Here is a 24,335-nt window from a genome sequence, read left to right as displayed (position 1 = left end):
TTATTAGATTACTGCCATTAACACGAAAAATAGCAAATCATTATATTAACCACATAGGAAAAAAATGCTTTTTTGATACAGGTACTAATAATGAAGCTAAGAGTGCATCACTCTTGAAAACAGGATTGACCTGAAAAACTAAAATGAATAACTGTGGGATATTTATCCTTCCCTCCCTATAAACCCTCCTGCGCTTCAAGCACTACTGAAGTTTACATTTAGAGTATTATCAAAATAGCCCAAGGTACAGTTACACTTTCAGGAGTTAGGATGACCTTGTCATTAGTTCACTAATTGCAAATTCAACAAACTCTGCCACAATGTAATGTCCACTTGTCATTTTTATACTGACATGTTCAGTTATATTTGTTTAAGCCCCAAACTACATGATCATAGCAGGTTGTCCAAAATCAAAGCAGATAGTCAAAAAATATGAAAAGAAAGAATCTGAACACATGTAACAGAATTTAAAAGTTGAAAGAAACTGAAGAATCAGAAGTATGGGAGGAATAACAAATGTCAAAGCTAGAAGGGAAACTCTTAAAAATCAACCATGATAAGCAACTGTAAAGAACCCTTGTCATTTACACAAGCAAAATGCCTGTTCAGGGCATATTTACAATAATGACTACTTGTGGACTGTATGAGATGTACTGAAAGCTTTGTATGTAACTTACTCTTCTATCTGACCAGCAATTACATGACAGATATGAATACTTTTTACATTAGACCTGCAAGAGATGATTTGGTTCTTCCTATGTTTTACATTTTTGTGTTCTTTGAGGATTTTTCATACCTTCAAGGTGTCTTTTAAGTAACAAGAATTGCTTTACATCAGCTATAAAATGTGTTGCGATCTCTTGCAGAAGAAAGCAGCTACAGTGCTAGTGTACACAGACCTGCATGGATTTGCTGAAGAAGCATTTTTCCTCTTAAACAACAGCCTTCATTTAGACTATCACCATGAGCCATGCTGAATTCAACCACAAAGAAACCCACATGATGTACAATGCTGACCTCTACCAACCCCAAATTTAGAGGTGTGCAATGCAGAACTATAACAGAAAGCTTGTTTGCAAAAAAAAAGAAGCAACTACTGATAGTCTGAATTTAGACCTATCCAATCAGCAACAAATTTTCATCACCAATCCAGTAATCTATATTAGGTTACTGTTGTTTACATTAGAGAAAAACCCTAAGGAATCACTTTTGTTAAAACTTGTAGGAATTTCAACTCTTGGTTTCTACCTGAGGATGCATTTTTGAGTTACAGTATTCTTCAAGCACGGTTTTTAGTTAAAGCAGCAATAGTCCTTCTGAACTGTAGCAGAAACAATTCCTGCATTCCAGGAAACTGCTTTGATGAAAAGCAGTGCAGTGACAGCAAATTATTAAAGAGTAATTATTTAAATATGTGCATGCACATTACAGTCACTATATTAATTCCAACAGCATACTGTGTGCTGTCTCATTGTTTCTGATCTTCCAAATTCCACATGTAAGAAGTAGCAAGATACACTGGCATCAAAGATAGAGGTATTGTAGAAGAGGAACATTATTTTGAAATTGTGCTAAAACAAATGTCAGTTAAAAAGCACTAGCATGTAGGATGTGATATTTAGGTTTGAGAGACTTGGACAGTAAGTGTCTCTGGTAGTGAGAGAGCTAAGTATCAGCTCAGTATTTCCAAGTGCTTTGTTCTTTCAGAATATGTAGAAAAACATTCTTGAATAAAATCTTGCATGTTTCCAAAATTTTCTGCACAAATCTAAAGGTGGAAACTAAGGTTTCTGTTGTTTTAGAGAAAGATAAAGAATGGATTATATAGTCAAAGCTTTACTTTCTTCTAACCTTTGCTCTGTCACTTCTGGAAAATTCAGATCTCAGTGCTGGTTTGCATATTTTTGACCTCTGCAATAATACTTTGGCAATGCTGGAGGAAACTGCATGACCAGACTAAACTGAGAAGCTAGAGAAAAGAAGGTCACAGATTTTACTGCTCCTCAAATAGTGGTGTAGTGTGCACATGAAAACTTGAAATGGTAGGGGAGACACGTGGAAAAAAGGTTAAAGTTGTTGAAACTGACTTTTCCAAATTTACAAGTATAAGATTCAGGTGAAACATACAGTTTTATTTTAGACAGCACCTCAGCTACAATTAAAAAAGGACCTATTTGGAAATACATTTGAAAACCTCCACTTAGAAGGTAAACTGATAATGAGATTAGAAAAACCCATGCAAGGCATTTACCAATGCATCATTAAAGGCTTTGGATAAACACATTTCTTAGTAACTCTGGGCACACTTTTGGTACCTCTATCTGTGCAACAAAAAATCAACCAATTGTTTAGTTAAGGTGTCGGTTTTTCTGGAAGAGAAATAGGTACTGCACAAAGCCTGTTTGTAACAAGTTAACTTCCTTCACACCTAAACAAGTTCAAAAAAACCCAGTAGGAATACTAAGCAATTTTGAGAGAGAAAGAAAGAGACATTAAAAGCATCAAATTACAAAGAGAAGTTGTCTACTCACTTCTTTTTTCTTTTTTCTTAAATTTTCCTTTCTTCTTCCCATGCTCCTTTTCATCATCAGATACTATATCTGGAGGCTCATGCAAGCTGTCATGAGGGGGTGAAGGCTCACCGGTGCGGTACAATCCAGGGAATTTTGTAGGACTGATTTCTTCAGAGCTGGGAGTACGAGCAAGACCCCCACTGTGCTCTACCCGACGGTGTTCACTGGGGCTGCTGGTGGGAGGCAGGAAGCACTCGGTCATTCTGATTCCCTGATATCAAAGCGAAATCTTCTGCTACCTGTCCATCACACCTGCAGCAGGGGAAAACAAAAAGAAACCCACACTATTAATCAATGAGTTTCAGAACCCCTTGTTTAGAGTTCTATCCTGAAATCACAAACACCACCCTCTACAATGAATCTTCCAACTTACGTCACGACACAGCAACACAACATCAGCTGAGCGTTTGCCGAATCTGTTCATTAACTCCTAAGCCATATTAACATAATATCAGAGCTGCTATTTTAGCCATTTCTACTTTATAGTAGATAAAATATATATTTAAGTATCAGAACATTTTAACAGTTGCAATAATTCTTACAAAATTCATAGGCATCTTGCATACTGATTGGTAAAATTTACTACAAAATAGTCAGCTAACTTTAAGTTTTTGACATAAAATGGATTTGTCTGGAACCTGAGAGTGTTTGTGAGCACTGCCCTTAAGGCAAAGATCATTTTCATCTTTCCCAAGCAGGTTTTATAGATGCAAATAAGAACTCGCTTAGCCTGTTGCAATAAAGGAAAAAAAAATAAAATAAATACAGTTAAAGCAAATCCCTCTTTAAATTATGCAAATGGAAACTAAAGAAGGTAAAAGAATGATAATTAAGTTTTTCTGGTATAGAACAACTTCACCTTTGAAGAGGCTATATCAGGTTATCTGCACCCAGATGCTGGTACATTTGCTTGAGAGTTACAGACAAATAAATGATAATAAAAAAATTACTGAAGGAAGCCAATACATAAATTCTCAGCAGTGAAACTTGTAAGCAAAAAACCTCTTCCTAGTACAGATAAATTTCAGAACTTCCACAGAACGGGTATGCTATATGGGACATTACACCTCTGGAGTCCACTTGGCTGAATTTGGCCCCTTGTATCTAAACGGTCACAAAGGATTTTGTTGTATTTTGTTATATTTTTAATTGATATCAAATACTCCTCCGCCATGCTTATTTGATACTGTATTTAAACAAGTAAATGGCATGCTCAAACATGGGATTTCACGAAAAATGTCCAGGTATCTAAAGCTTCAGAATTACAGCTATCAAAAAAGGTCAACATTTTCAATTATATAAGTATTTTCAGTATTGCCAATGACAAAGACTGGTAATACTATTGCATCTCATCTCAGTATCAGAATGATCTGTAAAATTCCTGCACAGCACCTGTTTGCATTTCATAACCAATCCCTCACCCCTGCTCCAAGAAAAACAGAACTAAAACCACCCCACCAGCAGCTGCGAAACAGTAGACAGTATTTCAATAATAATTAATGTAATTAAATTACAAATATTGCATAAAGTTTTTTTAAGTGAACAGGATGGATGGTACCTACAAATCAGTCCATGTTTAGAGTGGACAAGGTGGGCAAGTGCACAGAAGGAAAGAACAAGGTCATTGCAAAGGCACAGACCATCACCCTGGAAAATGAGGACACACAGGCTTTGCTTCTGGAACCCAGCAGAGCTTCTGGGATTAAGACAGACTTAGCCCATACATTCCACAACACTGTTCAGCAGTATTACTCAACTCCTGGGGTTTTATTTACAGATTGGTAGCATACAGAAAAAATATAACACAGAATTGTGTTCTGCCAGGTTAATAATTAGAGATGTGTCCAGCTAAGTGGGTTTTGGGGAGTGTGGTTGGTTTATTTTTTTGGGGATGGGATTTTTTATTTTAGTTTTTTAATTCTCATCCTTCAGCTCCCTGTATGCAGATCAGAGTGAAATTTTAATGTATGTATGCAATAGTACCTCACTACAGGAGATCACTCACAGTGCTTATGGAAATTATCAGTTTCTCAGATCAGAATTTGAATAGGGCACAGTAAGACACAAAATTATGATGAGAAATAAAATATTCATGAGGTCTTTCAATACTGTTCATTCTTTACTCTGGCTAAAGTAGAGACTGGCTAAAAATAAAGATAATGGTGTATATTTGTAAATGCAACAAATTAAGACTGCACTTAGGTGTTTGTTTTTTTTATTTTACAGCTTAAAGAAGAATTACTTTCCTATATGCATAATTTCCTAGGCCTTTAAATAAGGGAGAAATTCTAGAATGCTCAAATTATATCAGGATGTATCAGCAGAATGAGAGCCTTTAGGCCTACTGCAAAAACCTCTTCCACTTTTACTAATGGATGTTAACGTATTACTCCCATATAAATCCGCACCTTTCCTCTCGCTTTTACCATTTTTTCTGACAAATAAATGGTGAAACTGAAAAAATCAGGGATCTTCTAGGCATTTTGAGAAGGAACATTTCCAATAGGCTCAGTCTTCTGCCAACTTCTCCCTCTCAGACTTGACCCTTTCTTCCCAATCTGTTACTGCTGCAGTCCTGCCTCTCCTCTGCAGCAGGCTTCTTCCTTCAAACTGCGTTTCCTCACCTTTGCAGTTCTCATCTGTCAGGAAATTTAAGAGCTCACTTCTGCCACATGAGGCCATACCACCCTCCCCCCATTAACTCTCCCCTGCCTCCAGTTATAGTAGTTGGCTCTCTCAAGGTCCCTTTGTGAGTTGATTCAAGTTGCTGGCTGCTCCAACAGGCTTCTGCTGCTGAGCTGGCGTGTGGAAGAGCTCAACAAGCACTAACAATGACAAGCAGAGAAGTGGCAGAACTACAATGACAGGAGTGCAACCTCCGTCTTTGGGCAGCTGTTTTGTGATTCTGCACGCAAAGCTTCATCTCCTCAAACTTCAATTAATTCGCAGTATCTCTGTCACAACATAAAGCTTCGATTTCTTTACCACCCAGTGTCAGTACTCCCACAGTTCTTGTCTTGACTCAGTACTCTTTTTTCACCCTCAGTGTATCACATACAACATGATCATCATCTGCTTTGGTCTCTGTGACCCAAGCTCAGTCTCCCACTTTCCCCTCATCTTGTTCTTTAGGTGGTTCCTACTATCCTGCTGCACACTGCTTTCTTGTAGATAAACTACTCCCTTTTCTTCCTCTGTTTCTTCTATCCTGGATGTTGTTCTCTGCTGCAGTCTTTTGTTTCCTTGTGATTATCTACCTCATCTTCTCACCTTGTTCCCACTTCTTCCATGGGCTCTCATTCTCTCCCTAGTATCACAAGAAGTCACCTTCTTCCTTACCTCCCTACCAACAGGACACTCCTTAACTCCCACCACTTCTCGTTCACTTGACATTTGATTCTTCTTCCACAGGAGCCACAAATGCTGTTACATGACAGCACCAGAGAGCTTCTTGCAGTTCAAGCACCTCCTCGGACCTAGCTACTTTTTCCAGTACTCCCAAAATGCAGTTTCTTGAACTATCTTCCTGCTCAACATTGAGTCAAGCCTGGAGAATAACTGAATGTCAAAAATAAGCCTTCACTGAACATGTGCAGAATTGTGACCTTTCCTCTATCCCCCAAGGAAAGACTAAATTATAAGACATTTTAAACATGGAAATAAAGTATGTCACTAACACAAAAACTCTTACCCATCACACCATCACCATCACTCTAGATCATACACCAAACACGGGAAAGTGGGTTGGGGAAAGGAAGAAAGATGCCTGCATAGGCAAAATAATGTGGTTTTCCAAGTGTCATTTTTGAAAATAACTGAACTCTTTCCTAAAAAAATTCAGTCTGAGCTACATGTCTAGTAAGTAAAGATGAGGTTTAGAAAAACCATAGAAAAGGGAAGACAAGAGAGACATGACAGCCAACTTTAATAGGTCTCACTTGTAACAGTGTGTCATCTAAGCATGAACACATTAAAGAGAGGCACAGTCTGAAAGACCAAACTCACAGCTTTTCATTCAGTACAGAAGGCTCCATTATTTCTGTTTTGCACTGAGTCTATTGTGACTTTCTGCCTTGTAACCAATTGCAACAGCAGAAGCAAATTAGAGCAGGTGATTTCATGCACAGATGTTATTTTGTAAAGCTGATGGGCGGAATGAAGGACATGGAGTTTTTCTGCAACAAGCATTATGCAAGACCACATGTGAAGCACAGTGGGTGTCCCCAGGTCATTCCATTTTGGCACAAACGAACACCCTCTGAATATCTGGGTGTTACACTGAAAATAATCCCAAGAAGTCAGTAATCAAAGGATGGAGGCAGAGTGGGGACACTCACTCGGCTACCAGTACCTGCTCTATCACAACTACCCAAAAGCAAGACTGAGAGAACAGCAGTACCTCATCATCACAGACCTTCAGTCCAAAAGATCTGGACATGTTTAAGAACCTGATGGTACTTGAAGAAATGAGGCACATCAGGTTTGGACAAAAGTTATCCTGTAACAAACACAGCTCCATTTTGGAAAGTAATGAACTATAAGAGGAAAGAATAAAAACTACCATCTATGGTCTAAGTATGTCAAAACACTTCAGAAACCATGAGCAGTACTCATAACTGCTGAGACTTTTCAATAAGATGAGAAGTCTGAGTTAGAAGTTATTCACCGAGACTATACAGAGTCTGTGTCACATCTAAGTTCTGTATCTACTGCACTTTTTCCAACATACTGAAAGGCTTAATACAAATCACTGCTTTCACTTGAACATTTCTCAGACTGAAATGCTGCCATACAGTCAAGCGTCAAAATGACATCAGAGGCCATCTGTTTCATTTAATAAGCAGTAGCCAGGTACAAAACCAGTGCCCCTTCCTTTCTTTAATAAGCCAATGTGGCCATGAAAGGAGAAGGAAAAGGGAAGTACTTCATGTAGACAGGCAAAGCAAGTCATGAGTAATCACACAAACACAACGTTAAGTAACTCCCTTGTGAGTCACACACTCTTCATAGCTGGCAAGAATTAAAGCCTCAAGAAGGGACTTAAAATTTTTTTGGATAAGGAGAATAAAATACAAACTGTTTAGCAGCATTCAGCTCCTAAACCTCAGATTACTTTACAGCATATGTGATCCTATCAGAATGTTAGAAAATTTACTTTGAAGGAGAGTGTGCAATCATACAATTGAAGCTGCAGAGGAGCAAGCTGTACATTCGAAAATAATGTCAGCATCAAATCAGCTCTAAAAGTAACATAAACAGCTTTTGTGTGTTCTCTCATTTACCTGTAGGCGGATAAAGTCTGCCGCAATCACAGCACCATCCCAAGTATTTCAAGTTGTGCTCTGAGAGTCCATACCAGCTCAGAAGGAGCGATATACTAATACACAAAACTACTTAGCTGTTTACAATCAGTGAGCTTTAGACCACATCCATGTTTGAGTGGACTCTTGAAGGAGCCTGCTCACATTTAGAATATGCAGCTGTATCCAGGTTATTCCCCATTATTGAGGGTATTCCAGGTCTTCAATAATCCATCCAGTGAACAGAGGGCCAGTATTAAAATAAATAATTAAATAATACCCTAAACATTTTAGAAATACCAGAAACAAGGTTCCCAATCCCATTGTGATAAAGGCTTATATAATTGCATGAAGATAAAATCTCCAGATATGTGGTAGCACATGCTTTCCAGTTTGGTTCGCTGCAGGGGAAACAGTACTACAGCCCCTAGCCTACAAATTCTGTAGAGCTCCATCAGTATGCAATTCACACACTGTTTCCAATACACATCTTGGGAAAAACAAAAATTGGACTCCTGGGGGTTGTGCAAGTTTGTGTTAAGTGCTTTGTTCCAGAGAGAGCATACCTGAAAAGAGATGGACCATAACTGCCTAGGAAAAGCCCCGGCCCCATGACTGCCCCTGCAATGGCTACACCGTCACACTGCCTATTTTGACATAACATCCTACTTTCCCTGGTGAGGGGTGACGTGACAATTTACATCATACTGTTTGTTCCAGAGCAAGCTAAAGCAGGTAATTTCGGAGAAAAGCCTAGGCACGTATTTTTGTTAGAGTAACAATCATAGCCTCATACAGAGGTTACACAAATTATGCCACATGCGATGCCCATGCTCATTCCTATCTTTCAGGGATATCGCAACAAGCCCTGCCACACACCTTTCCCCAGCTGAATCAACTGTCATGGAAGCAGTTTCAAAGCAGTGCACTGTATTATGATCACAACCACACATACAAGAGGTGTTCTTGGAAATAACTGGCCAGGTAACGAGCTGTTTAATTGCTTTACATCGCAACTTTCTCAAGTAACAAGCAGAAGGTCTGGGCTCCGCGTCAAAAGGCAGATGAGCACTGTAATCAGGCCTGACTTCTACAGGAGGATCTTGACTAACCAGTCACTTCCACTGCAACTACTACTGCCCACCCTGAGAATAATTTTATTCTTCAAAGTTCTCGGGAATGTGCTGGTCCACTGTTTAGAATTCCCTATTTTTACCACCTGTGAATCCTGCTCCTGGTTCCCATGATCTTGTCACCACAAAGTAATCCAGTATCTCCAGTAATAGTACTCAAGCCCAGTACACCAGTTTCCCACTCCATGGTTTAGTCCCACTGCCTCCCAGGCTCAGTCCCTCTCTGTTAGCTTCTTCATTCCCCTCTCCTGCAGTCCAGTTCCTCCACCATAGATGTACCTCATCTATCTCACAATCTTCTCCTCACCAAGTATTTGTTCACTTCCTACACCTGTGCAATTCCAGTTTCCCCATTCCTGTTCTCCACACCCAGTGTCTCATCTAACCTCACCTCTTGGCTGCTCACTGTTTCCCAGGTTTCCCTTGTCATGTTTTATTTCTCCCACACTCAGTTCTAATTAAGAGTTCTGAAAATTATGGGCCACACATAAGCAAGGAAATTTGGGCTGTCTTTTCCAGCCAAATTTACAAATTCTAAACTACAAATAGCATTAAAAAGGTTTGCCTCATTGCCCAAATATTTGTTATTACAGATAAGAGATATTTTTTCCTGCTGGATGAATTCTCAGAAACAGTTTGAAGAATTTGGTTAGTGCTTTTATGTTTGAATTTTTAAACACCAGCCTCTGAAACGCAACTTTTCAACCCAGATGTGGTAACCTGATAAAAGCTGAACTACTGAGAGCTGAATTGAATATTACCAACTGTCCTGCTAACACAGCGAACCCTCCTATACTTTTGAAAAACACCACACTGTGCAACATATATAATACCTGCTATTGCTTAGACTAGCCTTAGAATTATTCCTGGTGTGACAACCCTGCCCCTTCTCTCCTGTCCACCTCTCCAAATTCCCACTTGTACCAGCACTAATGCCTGTAAAACAAAACAGAAACTTTTGCTTTTACCACTTAAGAGAGGAAGGCAGGAAAATACAACAAAAGGTGTGCAGTTTACTTTCTTAACAATCACTATAAGCATAGCCACAGGTTTTGTTTGCCCTTGGGATTGTATACAAGTTTCTTTACAAGTCACGTTTTCTGACAAGTTTTTGAAGAGTTGTCTAATCCCTAGTCAGTAAAGGTCTGCAGCAAGTGGTATAGCAATTGATGATTTAGCAAATTAAGACTAATATTTATACTTTAATCAGTTCCTGGGCAGAGTTTATTTAATGATGCATTCCCCACTATCAGAGATTTCAACTACAGCATCATCCAGTACCAACATGTAGCCAACTTGAGAACAGCTCTCAATTTAGTGGAGTCACTGAAAAAAACCAAAACATCCTAAACCTGACTGTTAAGCTGAATTTACTACAAATGCTATTAAAAGAGCAAGTGCTATTCATCAGAGTGAAAAAAATCAAAATGAAGCAGAAAAGAAACCAGTGGATTTGGCATAAATATTTTACTGGAGTTTTAAGTTTCTGCTATTATTTCAAGAGAATCTACAGACTATCTGGGACAGAACAAACAACAGAGAATGGAATCTAGTTTCCCAGAGGTCAAAGCTCTGTGCATTCACTTCCATCACCCAGTTAAAAAGCCTAATTTTGGGGTTTGTGAGGGTTTTTTCAAGAGTGCACTAGCTAACACATACTAAAATGCTAGAAATGACAAAGGTAAACAGCAATTATTACAGACTCTTTGCTTTGGATTTAACATTGGTAACAAATGTGGGACACGCCCACACACCAGAAATGTGTAAAATAATGCACTGGCATTTCTGTGACAGCAGTAATTCACCTGGAAATGCAACAGCAGAAGTGGAGATGCAGTAACACACATGAGGCTCCTGCCAGCAGGTAGAGTTCAAGCTCTGTGGAAATCCTGGGAACACACTCAGCTGACATGTACAGGCAGATGCTGCTGCATTACCGTCATCTTTCTTACCTGTGCCAATTACAAAGAAACCAGAACCCATGTGCCTCCCACAGACATCACTTATCTGGTGTCTGCTGGTTAGTCCTTCAAAAGCCACTTGCCACCACCCACCAGCACACAGAGTCTGTATGGACGAAGCCCTGCCACTCTTTGCCAACTGCATAAACTCGCTCAATATGTGGAGGGAATGGCAGAGCGCACATGCTGCATGGAGTACTATACGCTGAATCCAGACAGTGCTGCTTTTTTATCCACTATTGAGATATTATCTCTCACACTGGATATAGAAAAATCAATTAGTAGTATCATGCTTCTTCACTGAATTGGCTGAACTGGGATCATGATTTTATTCATAGAATTTTCTAACAGCATTAAGTAAATTTTACAGAAGTCACTTCATAATCCTTTATCTGGAAGGTCAGTACAAACTATCTAGTTTATCTTACCAAAGGCAAAGAATATTCAATTCTAAGGCCTTATCATTCCCAGAAATAAGCAGGTTTCGAAAGTATATTAGTGGCACACAAACCTTTAGGGTTAAAACTGTGAAAATTAAGTTCCTTACGCTTTACATTGAATTTTTGACACCATGTATTGAACACAGATGAGGAGATCTATTAATTACAGGCTCTCACTCAAACTGACAACTCTGCAACATAAGGAGAAACTAAGAACAGCTTTGCTTGGATCTCTTCAAGTGATACACGACACAGATGACCAGTTTCCATTCTTTTTCATGTTTAAAACCCTGCATGTTCAAATGTAATAGGCAAGTCATATGCAACTTTTAGTGAATATTAAACAGAACTACAGTGGTTGAGATAAAATCCACTCTAAAGTAACAAATGAAAGGGAAAGTAAAGAAAGACTTTGATCTAGAAAAGCTGGTTATATAACAACTTCTCTGATTATTTTTACTCTTTATTTAATAACCATGTCTATCTGCTGATTATTTTGAGTGATTATTTGATAACTATGTCTATCTGCATCACCTTTTTGGCTTAAAAGTCCAAGCTAACATCAATGGCTATTGAAACCAAAGGAAATACTCCTCCTTCTGCTTTCACTGGTTGTTTTATTAGGCCCATTTTGAGTAAAATCAAGTGCAGGTTGGGTTGCATGCAAACATTTTCCCAACTTAACTATAATGGATGGGAGAATATTGTTTCTGTGCTCCCAGTACAGCAGTTTTTAGCAAGCCCTTATTGCAAATGCAGTTTTACCCACCCAAGGATTTTTTTTCTGATGCAGTTTGTTTCACTTGGAGATCTGTTTTGAGACAAGCCAACAAAATAATTGTTTTGTTGATTCTTGTTATGTCTATAGCAGTGGAACCTGCTGCAATAGATGTTGATGTCTGTCAAACTCATGCTATATGGAAAATAATTTTTTTTTATTTTTAGCATGGTTTCTGCACAAGAAGGAGGACTATATCATCTCCTCTTTTCAGACATATTCCCATCAATGCCAGTGACTTTTCATCAACATCACATGAAGTATTTAGCCTTTCAGCAAATTTCTGAAGTTTTAGTTATTTTTTTCAGTACCATACGTAGAGATGGGATTAACAAGTTCTGTTTTCCATATCTGCCTCAGATTCACTCAATACCCGGGGGAAAGTCAATTTAAATATTTACAAGCTCAGCAGATTATTAATTATGATTAACATCACCACCTCCAGGGCTGAGATGTTGCAAAATGTCATGCATGTGAACACAGAAAACATTCATAAATACATCCAATGCAAGGTGTGGCATCTTGGGACAGCTGCTGGTCTCTTCAGAGAATGGCTGGGCCCAAGGAATCTGTCATCCATCATTCATTAAAATGGCAATTACTGAAACAGCAGCAGGACCCACAAGTTCCCAGTATTTGTCTTCTATGCCAATTTACCTAGGCAAACACACTTACAAGAAAACTTACATAAAACACCAGCCCTCTAGAAAAATGTATAAACATCCTTAGAATTTAAAATTAAATTCACATGTTTTCTAAAATAGGTTTCATTCAGTTCAGTTTGAAGCACTTACTGTAGTAATTTTCAGCAATCCTATGTCTTGAGAGTATCATAAAAACCCCCTATACCTTAATAAATACACACTGATTGAAGTTTCCAACTTACTTGCAAAATATAATAAAAATTAACTGAATAATAACATAAACAAGACACTAAAACTATGTATGCTTCAGACAGATGGAGGAAAAGTTCAGTATTTGATAGCACAGGACCAATAAGTTCTAACTGCCATTCCCAAATCTGTGGTGTAGCCTTGTCTAAACATAAGTCACGTTACTTTAATTAAAATTAGAGTAGGTAGTTTAATGGCAATTCAATGGAAGCCCCAGCATATGTAAAGCAAAAGACGGCCATTGTCCAATCCCTCCCCAAAAAGAAGGTAAACTGCCTTCACTGGTACAAGGCAATTTTAAGAGTGGTGAAATCCTTGCACTTAAGTTCTAGAACACACCAGCTGCAATTACCCATTGAAAATATCCATTTACAGCTGACTGTTCTAACCATACTCACTAACTGCAAACTTCTGTGACACACAGGAGTGTGTGTATCTTTTGGATGTCTTCAAAGTTTGACTGAAATAACATATTAAAAACTTACTTACTAAAGCATTTATAAAGAACAAGTGACCAAAAGAAGACAATAGAAAACCGCAAGCAAGTTTGATCATAAAACAAAATATCATAAAACTGCAGCACCCAAAAGGAGTGATGCACTGCTTTTTGGTAGAGCATACCAATATTGGCATATTCAAAGATACATTTGTGAAAGACATGGCCAGAAAATTAGTTCTTAATTATTATTGTGGAGGAACTTACATTTAAATCTACATCTTAGTATATCAGTCACATTAATTTACTGAACCATCCAGACAGCAAAGTAAGAATTCTGCATATTCATCACTTCCTCTTTCAGCTGGAAAGTTGCGTTTCATTTCCCCCAATAACATTTAAAAGCCTTTTCAAAACATGACTGCTAAAAACACACCTGCTCACCACTGGTACACATCGTATAAATTTTGGAGAACTGCAACCCCAAATTTCAGGATTATAACTTCAGAAGCATGACCTGTGAAAGATCTCTGCGTCTAAGATTAGCTTGCAAACGGCCAGCACAAAGAAAACTTACAGAATTAGTAAAGATTAAAACACCTCAAGAACAAGAAAAGCTAAAACCAGTAGACTGAAATAATCCAATGAGTTTCTGGGTAAATCTGTTCAATCACTTGCTGTTTTTCCCCCCCAGCTCTTACAGTTTTAGTCTATTCAATCAATTAAAAATATCCCATAAAATATGAAAAGCTCTTTAGGCTATCTTAAAAGAACAGCATTTCCTTTGAAGCCACCACAATTGAAAATCAGAAGAGGAGACGAAACTTTTCTTCGAATCCAATTTATAAAAAAAAAAAGGTATTTTAGGTTTTGTACAGATGAGAATTATGCTTTTATATAGCATTTAGTTCACAATATTAAAATCTACCAGAGTTAGAGTATTACAAATATAGTAAAATATCTGCCAACTTAATTATCTTTCATCAATAGTTATACACTAAATTAATAGACTCAGTATTAAGTATGTGAAAGCAGTATATTGGACATAGAAAAACAGTAACTGAATATTATGGACTTCCATAATAATATGATAGAAAACCACTACTAATCCCATGAAATTAGAGTTTAATTGCTGGCATGTTTAGCATTACAATTTAGATTTAGCATTCAATGTAATTTATGTTAATAAAAATCAGTGAAAATTTATTTTCATGCTAACACCCAAAAAAATTCTGCACTTTGACTGGTGATGCTCACATTTGAAAAACTCAACTGGGCACGCTAGAAATGTTAAACTAGCAACAAGTTGCTAGTTTACCAGGGTAAGTTAAATGCTAAACTTCACAAAAGTCATTAGAGGATAAACATTAAAATTATGGCTTCAAACTCTTAGGTGTAACTCCTATTTTACAAAGTCAGGTATGGTTTTAAAGAGAAGTGATATTCTTGCAGAATTCTTACTAAACGTTTTGTGAAAAAGAGAAGCTGCAGTTTTTGTCAGCTGTGATAGATCTTTTTCCACAAGTGTCAAGTTAACAGTATTATCATCATATATTGTGTTTTTAAAAAACATCTATCCACCTCAAGCTCCGGTAGTGCCAGAGATAGATGTTCAGTTGCAAGAGCTCCTTTCTGCCAGATGTCTTGTCCTCTACCACAAAGATCATTTACTTGTAATACAAAAAGCCCAGGCACCTTACTGAACTGTAAAGCAGGAAGCAAACTTCATGAGCTGCCTTAACCTAGATCACAGAAACACACGAAATTTTCAATCTACAGAGGATAAACATGAAACAGAAATACATTTTATCTGTACATAACTCTATGAATTGACTCGAGCGAAGAGTTATTCACTGCTAACAAACGTACAAAACAACCAACCCAAAACTAAATTTGTTTTCCTTAAAATAATTTTCAGCTTGGTCCAAACCTGCATTTTGATTTGGAATGTCAAACCTTACCACGGAGCACTCGCTCCTCACTCTTCCTCTACAGCAACCATCTGGCTGCTCCCACCTCATGCAAACAGCCATCACTCATCCCTTTCTTTCCTTGTGTGCCTCCAGAGACCAGAATAGCCAGTCTAAAAAAGCTCTGTTTCTTGTGGGCAAGAAGGAGAATAAGGAAGGCAGTATGGCAATGAGAAATCTGCACCTACGAGTTTGGAAGCTGCTGCCCCTTCCACTGTACTGCAGTAGAGGGCAGGACCTACTCCCACGAAAAAGCTTAGCCCCCAGCAGACAAAATAGTGCATCTCTGCACCTTTAGATAAGGTCTTCCCCAGCACTGTGGTCTGTGTTGGTCTGTAGTTGGCAAGAATCATTAAGCCATTCCCTGCTTCCTCCAGGGAAGGCAGTAGCCTGGATGGAAGCAAGCCACAGACTGTCTACAAGATCATACCATAAATTAATGTGTAACACCAAGGATCATAAAGCTTCTTTTAAAGAAATTTCAAAGTTACATAGAGTGCTTGAGGTTTATATTTCTACGTATCTTCCTTAAAACAAATGGACAGATGGCAAACTATTAACAACTCAGGGCACACCAATACAGATTAAGTGACACACTTCAATTATTATATCAGAATAATTGCATCATTTTATTCTGCACACAGAACACAACTAGATTTGATTATTTAAAATATAACATTTCTCTAATAATTTTTTTTAACTGGGCTAAATATCACATTAATATTGATACAAAATAACATTTCACTATACTTACTCCGATTTACATTGTTATTGTTATTTAGCATCCGACGAGCACTTTTTCTTTATTTATTACTTTATTGTTATAAAACTTGTGTTTATTAAATAATTAGTTGCTATTTTTCAGTCTGGATGTTATGCCAAGCCACTTCTGGAAGAAGCTGGGACATCTTCATTATCTGTACTTTTGTTTACTTAGTATCGCAGGAGCTAGACAAGGAAAAAATACCAGATCATGTTCTCTATTAAAACACATCTTATTTAATTACCAAAGGAAATACTACCTGTAGGTACTGAACTGATCACTCTAAACACTGCGATCTCATGTTTTCGAATTTGCAGATCTCAGTCTCCCATGCATACTTGGAATTCATCATTAGACAAGAAAGAGATGCCTACTGCTTTTTTAACGCACAAGTAATAATAAAAAACACTACAGACTCCAGTTATTTTTCCCAAATATTTTCGGTCAGACATATTTTGTTTAGGTATTAACTTTGGTATTTACTTTCTTACTATCCACTAGAACCACTGTACTTCGTATTTATCTTTTTCACAAATTCTTCCCTACTAATGTCACAGCACTTTACTGATGAAACCTAAATAAAACACTTTTTCCTAGCACATTATCTTCCAGTAACAGGACAGAAAAAACTAGCAGCTCTTCAGATATATTAGAGCTGAGTGTTGCGCGAGCTGACTAACTGGATCACCACTCCTTACTTGGGTAATATCATATACATCCTTCCACATCCCACTTCCCAGCACCTGCTCCAAGTAAGCAGTCATCCTCCGATTTCTACTGCAGCCTAAAGAAAAGCAGGGAGCGCTGGACCCCTGCTGCTATTCAGTTTCAGAGCCTTGCTATTGCCGCCACCATCAAAATATTTTTCAGTCCACAGCTTTACCCAAGTTTGTATTCCCTGATGTCAAACCCAAAAGGTGAGGGATGGTTGGGATGGGAAGGATAAGTATGAACAGGAAAGATGTCATTCTCTAAACTCAACCTGCATCCTTACCCTTCTGGCTTTGGCCATGGCAGGCAGAGGATGCACATCATTTGGACAGCAGTCACCCCTCAACACCACCATGTCTGGGGATGCAGCCTAAGTACAAGCCTCCCACTCCATAAGGTACTTCCAGCTCAACTACGGGCCTGTTTGATGTACTTTTAATTTTTTTTTGACCAACAATTTGAAAATTATGGTCCATGAGGCTCTGGGGAACAGCAGAAAGAGATGAATTCTTTAGGTGAAAATCTGAAGATGGCACATGACAAACCATTCACTGATTCAACCTAATCAGACACATTAGTTCAGAGAAAAGCTTAATAATTTTGCTATACTATACTATACTACAGTAAACTGAAGGTAAATGTCATACTATATTTTGGCATTTTGAGGCCAGCTACATGACACTAAACTTTACAGAAGGAAAATAGATTTGCATTTGTTGCTATTTATTGCTGAACAGCAGCATCTTCCATGTTAGTCTAAAAACAGCCTGTAAGAAACAGCAGTGTTTACTCAGAAAATATGCAAATCTTTCCTGTAAGAAAATACAGCTAAAACATATTAGGGAAGTGTGCCTAAAGGGTACAGCAGAGATCAGAACCCCAAAGCTCACGCATATCAGCTCTGCTTTAGGCACACCTGCAGAATCAAGCCATGCAGCTCTGAAGCAAGAAGGCAGTTACTGCAGTTCCAGGACAATATATTCTGGCATAGACATGCACATACAGAAAGGGAAATAAGCTTCCCTACAGAAAAAGAACTTTCTTCCTTGCATAACTACAATCACACCAGGGATTTTACAGTGAAATCCTTCCTTTGGGGAACAAAAACGCACCAAAACAAACCACAAAATCTACCCTTCCACCCCCTGAACACACCTTAACTAAGACCGAACGATGCCAAAGTTGCACCTGGAGTATTAAAATTTGGAGGCAGCTATTCCTATCTTCCATTTCAGATGTGGGAAGACTACACAATACAACTTATTTTTTCCAAGACAGAAAAAAGGTCCCTAGAACAGGGAATGTAAGGTTCCCTGCTTCTCCGTAACAGACACTCCATTTTTGATATAATTACTTAGAACAGTACAGCAAGGAGGTTAATAAATTTCAAACACTCAGAAGTACTAAACAGTCAAAACTACAACAGCTTGGAAGGGCCCTTTTTTTATTTCTCAGTAGAAAAGAGCCCCCCCAAAGCATATGTCACACACACTGTATGGACTTTACACAGCCCCCAACGAAATGAGCTGAAGAAGCCATATGGCATCATTCACCACGAGCTGTGGTGAATTCACCACCTCAAACGACATCAAAACCCAAATCTAAGGGATCTAAGGGATCACTCCTTTAAGCTCATGAATACATTTACATCCATTACATCCATTAAATCCAACAGAGCCTCAACGGGTGCATTATGGCAGTGCTGAACTCTCATGGTAAGCGCTTCAAGCCTTTTCCAGGTGAGAAACACATTTAGGAATGCAATTAGGGCTGTTCTGCTGTGCTGGAAAAAGGGACCTGCACAAATCCATCTGGCTTATGCAACTGGCAAAAAGGCCTTAGCCTGTTTTTATTAATTATTATTTCCCATTAAGGATGATCATTAACCTCATGGACAATTGGGTGGGGGAATCCAAACCACACCATTGTCATGAACAGACACCTTCAATGTGTATTGCTGATGTTTTCTTTGTTGCTCATTTTAACATACATAAGCACTTAAAAGCAGGACCTCATCAGTGGGTCATGTATTTGCTCATACATCACACACTGGCATGTCCCTGGAAGTGTTCAAAGGCCAGGTTGGATGGAGCAACCTGGTCCAGTGGAAGGTTTCCCGGCACATGGCAGGGGCCTTGGAACGAGATGATCTTTAGGGCCCCTTCCAACCCAAGGCATTCTGTGATTCTATGATGTACAGTAACACACACACTTTCTAAACAACATTATCAGGTAGGGAACAGCATCTTTAGCACCTGTTAACCACACTAGATGTGTAAAAATGACAATAACAGTAAGTTTTCTGTTTTTTTAAAGATGTGACCTTTAGGTGAAGGTAAATGAATAAAAAAACCTGATCTCTCCCTCCCCACCAAAAAAAACCCCCACCAATCCAAAACAACCCCGCGGGGAGCCAACCCACAGTCCAGCAGAGCTCTCATCCGAGACCGAGCTATTGAACCCCGTACGATCCAAAGGGAGTAAATGCTTCAGGAAACAGGTCGCACGGGGCGCCTGTTCCCTTAGGGGCAGGAGGGACAACACGGAGAGAGGTAAGTGAACACGAAGAGGGAGAGAGGGAGGCAGGGAGAAAAGGGAGAGAGGGAGGGACGGAAGGGAGGAAGGAGGCAGGGACGGAGGGAGGGAAGGAAGAGAGGGAGGACAGAGATGCAGGGAGGGAGGAGGAGGGAGGGAGGGAGAAAGAGGGAGACGGAGAAGTGGGTGGAGCCCTCCGCGGCCACGCCCCCCGCGCGCAGGCAGCCTGGTCCGGCCCCTCCCCCACCCGGGAGCCGCGCGCGCCGCGGGGCGGTGGCGGCTCGCGCCGCTCGTTGTCCCCCCCCCTTCCTTTCCTCGATCCCCGCCCGCCCGGACACGGAACGGCTCCCGCGCCCCCCACGGGGGTGTCGGGCCGGGCCGGCCGCCCCCTCGTCCCCGCACTGACCGTCGGGGGTCCCGCTCGCTGGCGCAGCGGCTCCGCCTCGGCCTCAGGCGCGGCGGGCACGCCCCGCCTCGCGCCCCATCCCGGCGCCGCCGCCGCCCGGCGCTCGCAGGCACGGCCGGGGAGCGGCGCGAGCTGCAGCCACGGCGCATGCGCGCCGCCTTGCTCCGCGCGGCCGGGAAGGCGGGGCGGGAGGTGCTGGTCTCCCCGCGCGCAGGGCATGACGGGAATTGTAGTTCGCCCCGGGGGCGCTGCCTGGGGGGCGCGAGGCAGCTGCGGCCACCGCACTACAGCTCCCAGCGGCCCGCGCGCCGCGGGGGGGAGCGACGGTGCCTCTCCTGCCCCCCATGGCTGTTGAAGCTGCTGCCTGAGGGGTGCCCGGCCTCCCTGCCTCCCTCCCCGGCGGAGACAGCCGAGATATATGTATGGAGCTTCCGCAGCAGCCTCCGAGGGCCGGCGGGCAGCGGCCCCACCGCTCCTCTGGGCAGGTTTACAAGGAACGCGAGGGTCCTAGGTCCTTAAGCCAGCAGTGACCCTTGTGGCCAAGAAGGCCAGTGGGTTCCTGGGGGTCATTGGGAAGAGCATTCACTGCAGGTCAGAGGAGGTGATCCTGCCCCTCCAGCCCTGGTGAGGCCACATCTGGAGTGCTGTGTCCAGTTCTGGGCTCCTCAGTACAAGAGAGACATGAAGCTCCTGGACCAGATCCAATGAATGGCAGCAAAGATGATCAAGGGACTATAGCATCTCTCTTATGAGAGAGTTGGGCCTGTTCAGCCTCAACAAGAGACAGCTGTCTAGAAGTATCAGAAGGGAGGTGCCAAAAGGATGGAGCCGGGCTCTTAGGGTTGCCAAGCAATAGGACAAGAGGCAACGGGCAGAACCTGATGCACAGGAAGTTCCACCTGAATATGAGGAAGAACTTTACTGTGTGGGTGACCAAACACTGGGACAGAGCCCAGAGGGGTTGTGAAGTCTCCCTCATGGGAGATACTCAAGAACCATCTGGACACAATCCTATGCCATGTGCTCTGGGATGACCTTGCTTGAGCAGGGAGGTTGGACCAGAGGTTGGAAGGGACCGCTGTGGTCCCTTCCAAGGTGACCCATTCTGGGAGTCTGTAATTCTGTTAGTAGTGATAAAGCTGGGTAAGTCCAAACATGCTGTGAGATTATTATTGTCAGAATGGGAAGTCTGGGAAGACTACAAGTCCCAGCACAGGAGCTGACACAGCCCCGTAGGTGGAGGCACCTGGGCTGCCTCCTCAGCTCGCACGGGGGGAGCAGCCAACTCGGCTTTGGCTTCATCCTGCATAACAAACCTGACCTTGAGTTACTGCCCACTCATCTCTGCCACTCTCTGAAATACAAGGAAATGGAGTCTGGATGTGACTTGAGGCAACCTGTGCCAAGGAACACATCTCCATCTAAATGTGCATCCTGTTTACAGTGATGCTGAAAGGAATTTTGCAAATTTTTGCCTCTTACAATGCAAGTTTCTGTTATGTTAAGCACCTGCATAATTTGAATCCCTTTCAGGATTCTTCATCAACAGAAGAATTTGTTTCAGCCAGAAGCAGGGCCAATTCATTCCCACAGCCTCAAGCATAATCCCTGGCCTATTGGACACATTAATACTGTGGCAGCGTGCCACCTGCTCCATTTATTCACTTGAGATTCAATGCTGCTTAGTCCCTGTCAAATGAGCTCTTTGTGCCACCTCCTGCGGTAATGTAAAAGGTCCCCCACAGGAATTTCTGCTATTCAGTAGAAGATACAAAAGGGAGGGTTGTAAACACTCTGATTAGTGTTGGAGCACAGGGATATTGTCTCCACTGCGTATTACATAAGCACGCAACTTCCAGTCTACCTCCTCCTCTCCAGAAGAAACGGTTTAACAGCAAGGGTTCACTGGGCTATTTAACTTCACAGCTGAACGCGTTTCTCTTTTTTTTATACAAAACCCACGTTACTCCTGGCAAAAGAAGAGAAAAAGTTTAGTTCTGTAACATTCCATAGTAATTCAGGATGATTGCCTGTGAGGATCTCCACTTGAAGTGACAGTGGCCAGAGGCTCTCAGCTCTGAAGAATGAGTGTTATCAGAGGCCTTTGCCAACAAAAGTTCATGCACAATGGGCCCATCAGCTAATGAACCCAGAATGAATCTTCTCCCAGTTTTTGAGGACAAACAAGTGATTGTGTGCAGTACTGACTATACCAATTTACACATTTGGATGATTTCTGACTTACAAAACTTACTGAGGTCTGAGGCCAACTTACACAGACTCAGGCACTTTCTTACACCCTCCACATGCTCCACATTCACTCAGTAAATTCTTACTGCTTTAAGAACAAAATGAAACAAGGATTTGGAGGTGGCAAGCTCTCTGCTTTGAAATTCAGTCTCACCTGAGCCTCATAAACACAATAAAATAGTAATGGAGGGAACTTTAGAAACCATTTAGTCAGTGAAAAAAAAAGGGAAAAGGCATAGCTGTGTTAATGAATAATTCCTTCCTTCTTCTACAACTTCAAGAAAGCCAGTCTGGGGTTGAGTTTGTCTCAGAAAGATGGGAGTCTACGTGGGCTGTACCATTCTGGGATAAACTTTAGACATGCTGTGTTATTCTCATGAGCAATAAAGGAATATACAGCAGTCATAAAGAAACTAGTTGGCCTCATACAGAAACAAACATGTGAAACAAGAGCCTGAATATACATCAGGAAACCTAGAAGTAGTAAATTAATTAATGCCTTTGGGGGGAAAAAGTATGATGTTTGTAGAAAGTACCACAGAGCAGAAGAGAGCCAAGAAAGTGTGTGACGCTGAACTCTGCCTAAAATACCCCCATGGGCAGTACTAAGGAGTCACAGAATCATAGAATCACGGAATGGTTTGTGTTGGAAGGGACCTTAAAGGTCACCTTATTCCAACTCCTCCTGCCATGGGCTGGGATATCTTCCATTAGAACAGGTTGCTTAAAGCCAAATAATTCCAAGTTCTCCGCAGTAGGAAGAAAATTTATAAATAGTTAAACAATGAAGAGGGTGTAAGAAAAATTGGGTCTTGGCCACTCTTACATCGTAGATAGAGTTGTCTGAAAGGGATTTGCTCTGTTCTGTACAACATTTTGTATCCAAGTATGTTTTTCTATGTGAGTAGCACAAACTTTAATGATGTACTGGTGATTTGGTGAGAGATGTTGTGCCAAGAGAATATGGAATCTTGATATAAATATTTCCTTTGCAAAACCCAACAGATAGTATGATCAGCAAAATGTTAGGTTCTCTGATCAACACTCCTCTCCATGAGCACAAAGGAGCCCAGTGGCACAATGACAAGTAGGGGAACCCCAGTACGGTACCCAGAGAAATGAGCTCCTCCCAGGACTGTCCCAGGACATCAAAAGCCCCTTGGCCAGCAGGTCGAGGGAGGGGATTCTGCCCCTCTACTCTGCCCTGGTGAGACCTGACCTGGAGTGCTGCATCCAGCTCTGGGGTCCCCAGCACAAGAAAGACATGGACCTGTTGGAGCAAGTCCAGAGGAGGCCACCAAGATGATCATAGGATAGAGCATCTCTCCTATGGGGAAAGGATGAGAGAATTAGGTTTGTTCAGCCTGGAAAAGAGAAAGCTCAGGGGTGACCTAATGGTGGCCTTCCAGTACCTGAAGGGAGCCTACGAGAAAAATGGAGAGAGACTTTTTACAAGGGCATGTAGCGTCAGGACAAGGGGGAATGGATTCAAACTAAAAGACAGTAGGTTTAAATTAGATATTAGGAGGAAGTTCTTTGCTGTGGGTGGTGAGGCACTGGAACAGGTTGCCCAGGAAAGCTGTGGATGCCCCATCCATGGAGGTGTTCAAGGCCAGGCCGGATGGAGCTCTGAGCAAGCTGGTCTAGTGGAAGACATCCCTGCCCATGGCAGAGGGGTTGGAACTAGGTGATGTTTAAGGTCCCTTCCAACCCAAATCATTCTATGATTCTGTGATTCTCTGACAGCCATCAGTGTGAATTATGTGGGTTACTGCCTACAGGAGTATGACACTCCTGGGACATAGGGGAAGAGCATTTTGTGATGGCACAAGACCAAAGGCAAGGAAAGCGAGGTTTGTCTGGGGAGTAACAAAGGTGGAGAAAAAGAGGGATAAGATAAAAGAGGCAGGTCAGCTGTAAATAGATTGCTGGTCAGTAACACTTGTTTGGCTGTGCCCTGCAGGTACCTCATCATCATGGTCTGTCCTGTCTTCTCATTAAACTCCTACTGGATGCCGAGTCCTCATGCTCTGCCCATGAAGGTGTAAGTGCCAGCCATTGCAGAGGGGACCACCTCTGTCATGGGGCTGGAGAGACTGGAGCGTGTCTGTGTTGTGTGGGTCTGTGTGTCCGTGTGCGATTGCCAGCAAACACCAAGGCACACCAGCCAGCAGGATGAGGGGCTG

The 24,335-nt window shown here is 41.2% G+C and overlaps 1 protein-coding gene across 4 annotated transcripts in view; it reads right to left on the bottom strand.

Moving 5' to 3' along the window:
• Nucleotides 1–20,006, bottom strand: part of RALBP1 (ralA binding protein 1) — a 33,520-nt gene extending 13,514 nt beyond the window's left edge. Inside the window, exons 1-2 of one of the 4 annotated variants that reach the window (XM_027676549.1) lie at nucleotides 19,900–20,006; nucleotides 2,532–2,825 (exon numbers count right to left, since the gene is read on the bottom strand). In XM_027676549.1, the coding sequence (XP_027532350.1) occupies nucleotides 2,532–2,775 (244 nt within the window). In that variant the 5' untranslated portion in view covers nucleotides 2,776–2,825; nucleotides 19,900–20,006. Of the gene's footprint in view, nucleotides 1–2,531; nucleotides 2,826–5,912; nucleotides 6,061–19,376; nucleotides 19,562–19,899 lie in introns of those variants that run through there. The other 3 variants (XM_027676568.1, XM_027676559.1, XM_027676578.1) reach the window with 3 other exon arrangements.
• Nucleotides 20,007–24,335: the final 4,329 nt, after the last annotated feature.

Source organism: Neopelma chrysocephalum, unplaced genomic scaffold (genome assembly GCF_003984885.1).
Source record: "Neopelma chrysocephalum unplaced genomic scaffold, ASM398488v2 Primary Assembly neopelma1_22, whole genome shotgun sequence".
NCBI lineage: Eukaryota > Metazoa > Chordata > Aves > Passeriformes > Pipridae > Neopelma > Neopelma chrysocephalum.
This window is presented reverse-complemented; position numbering and strand designations above follow the sequence as displayed.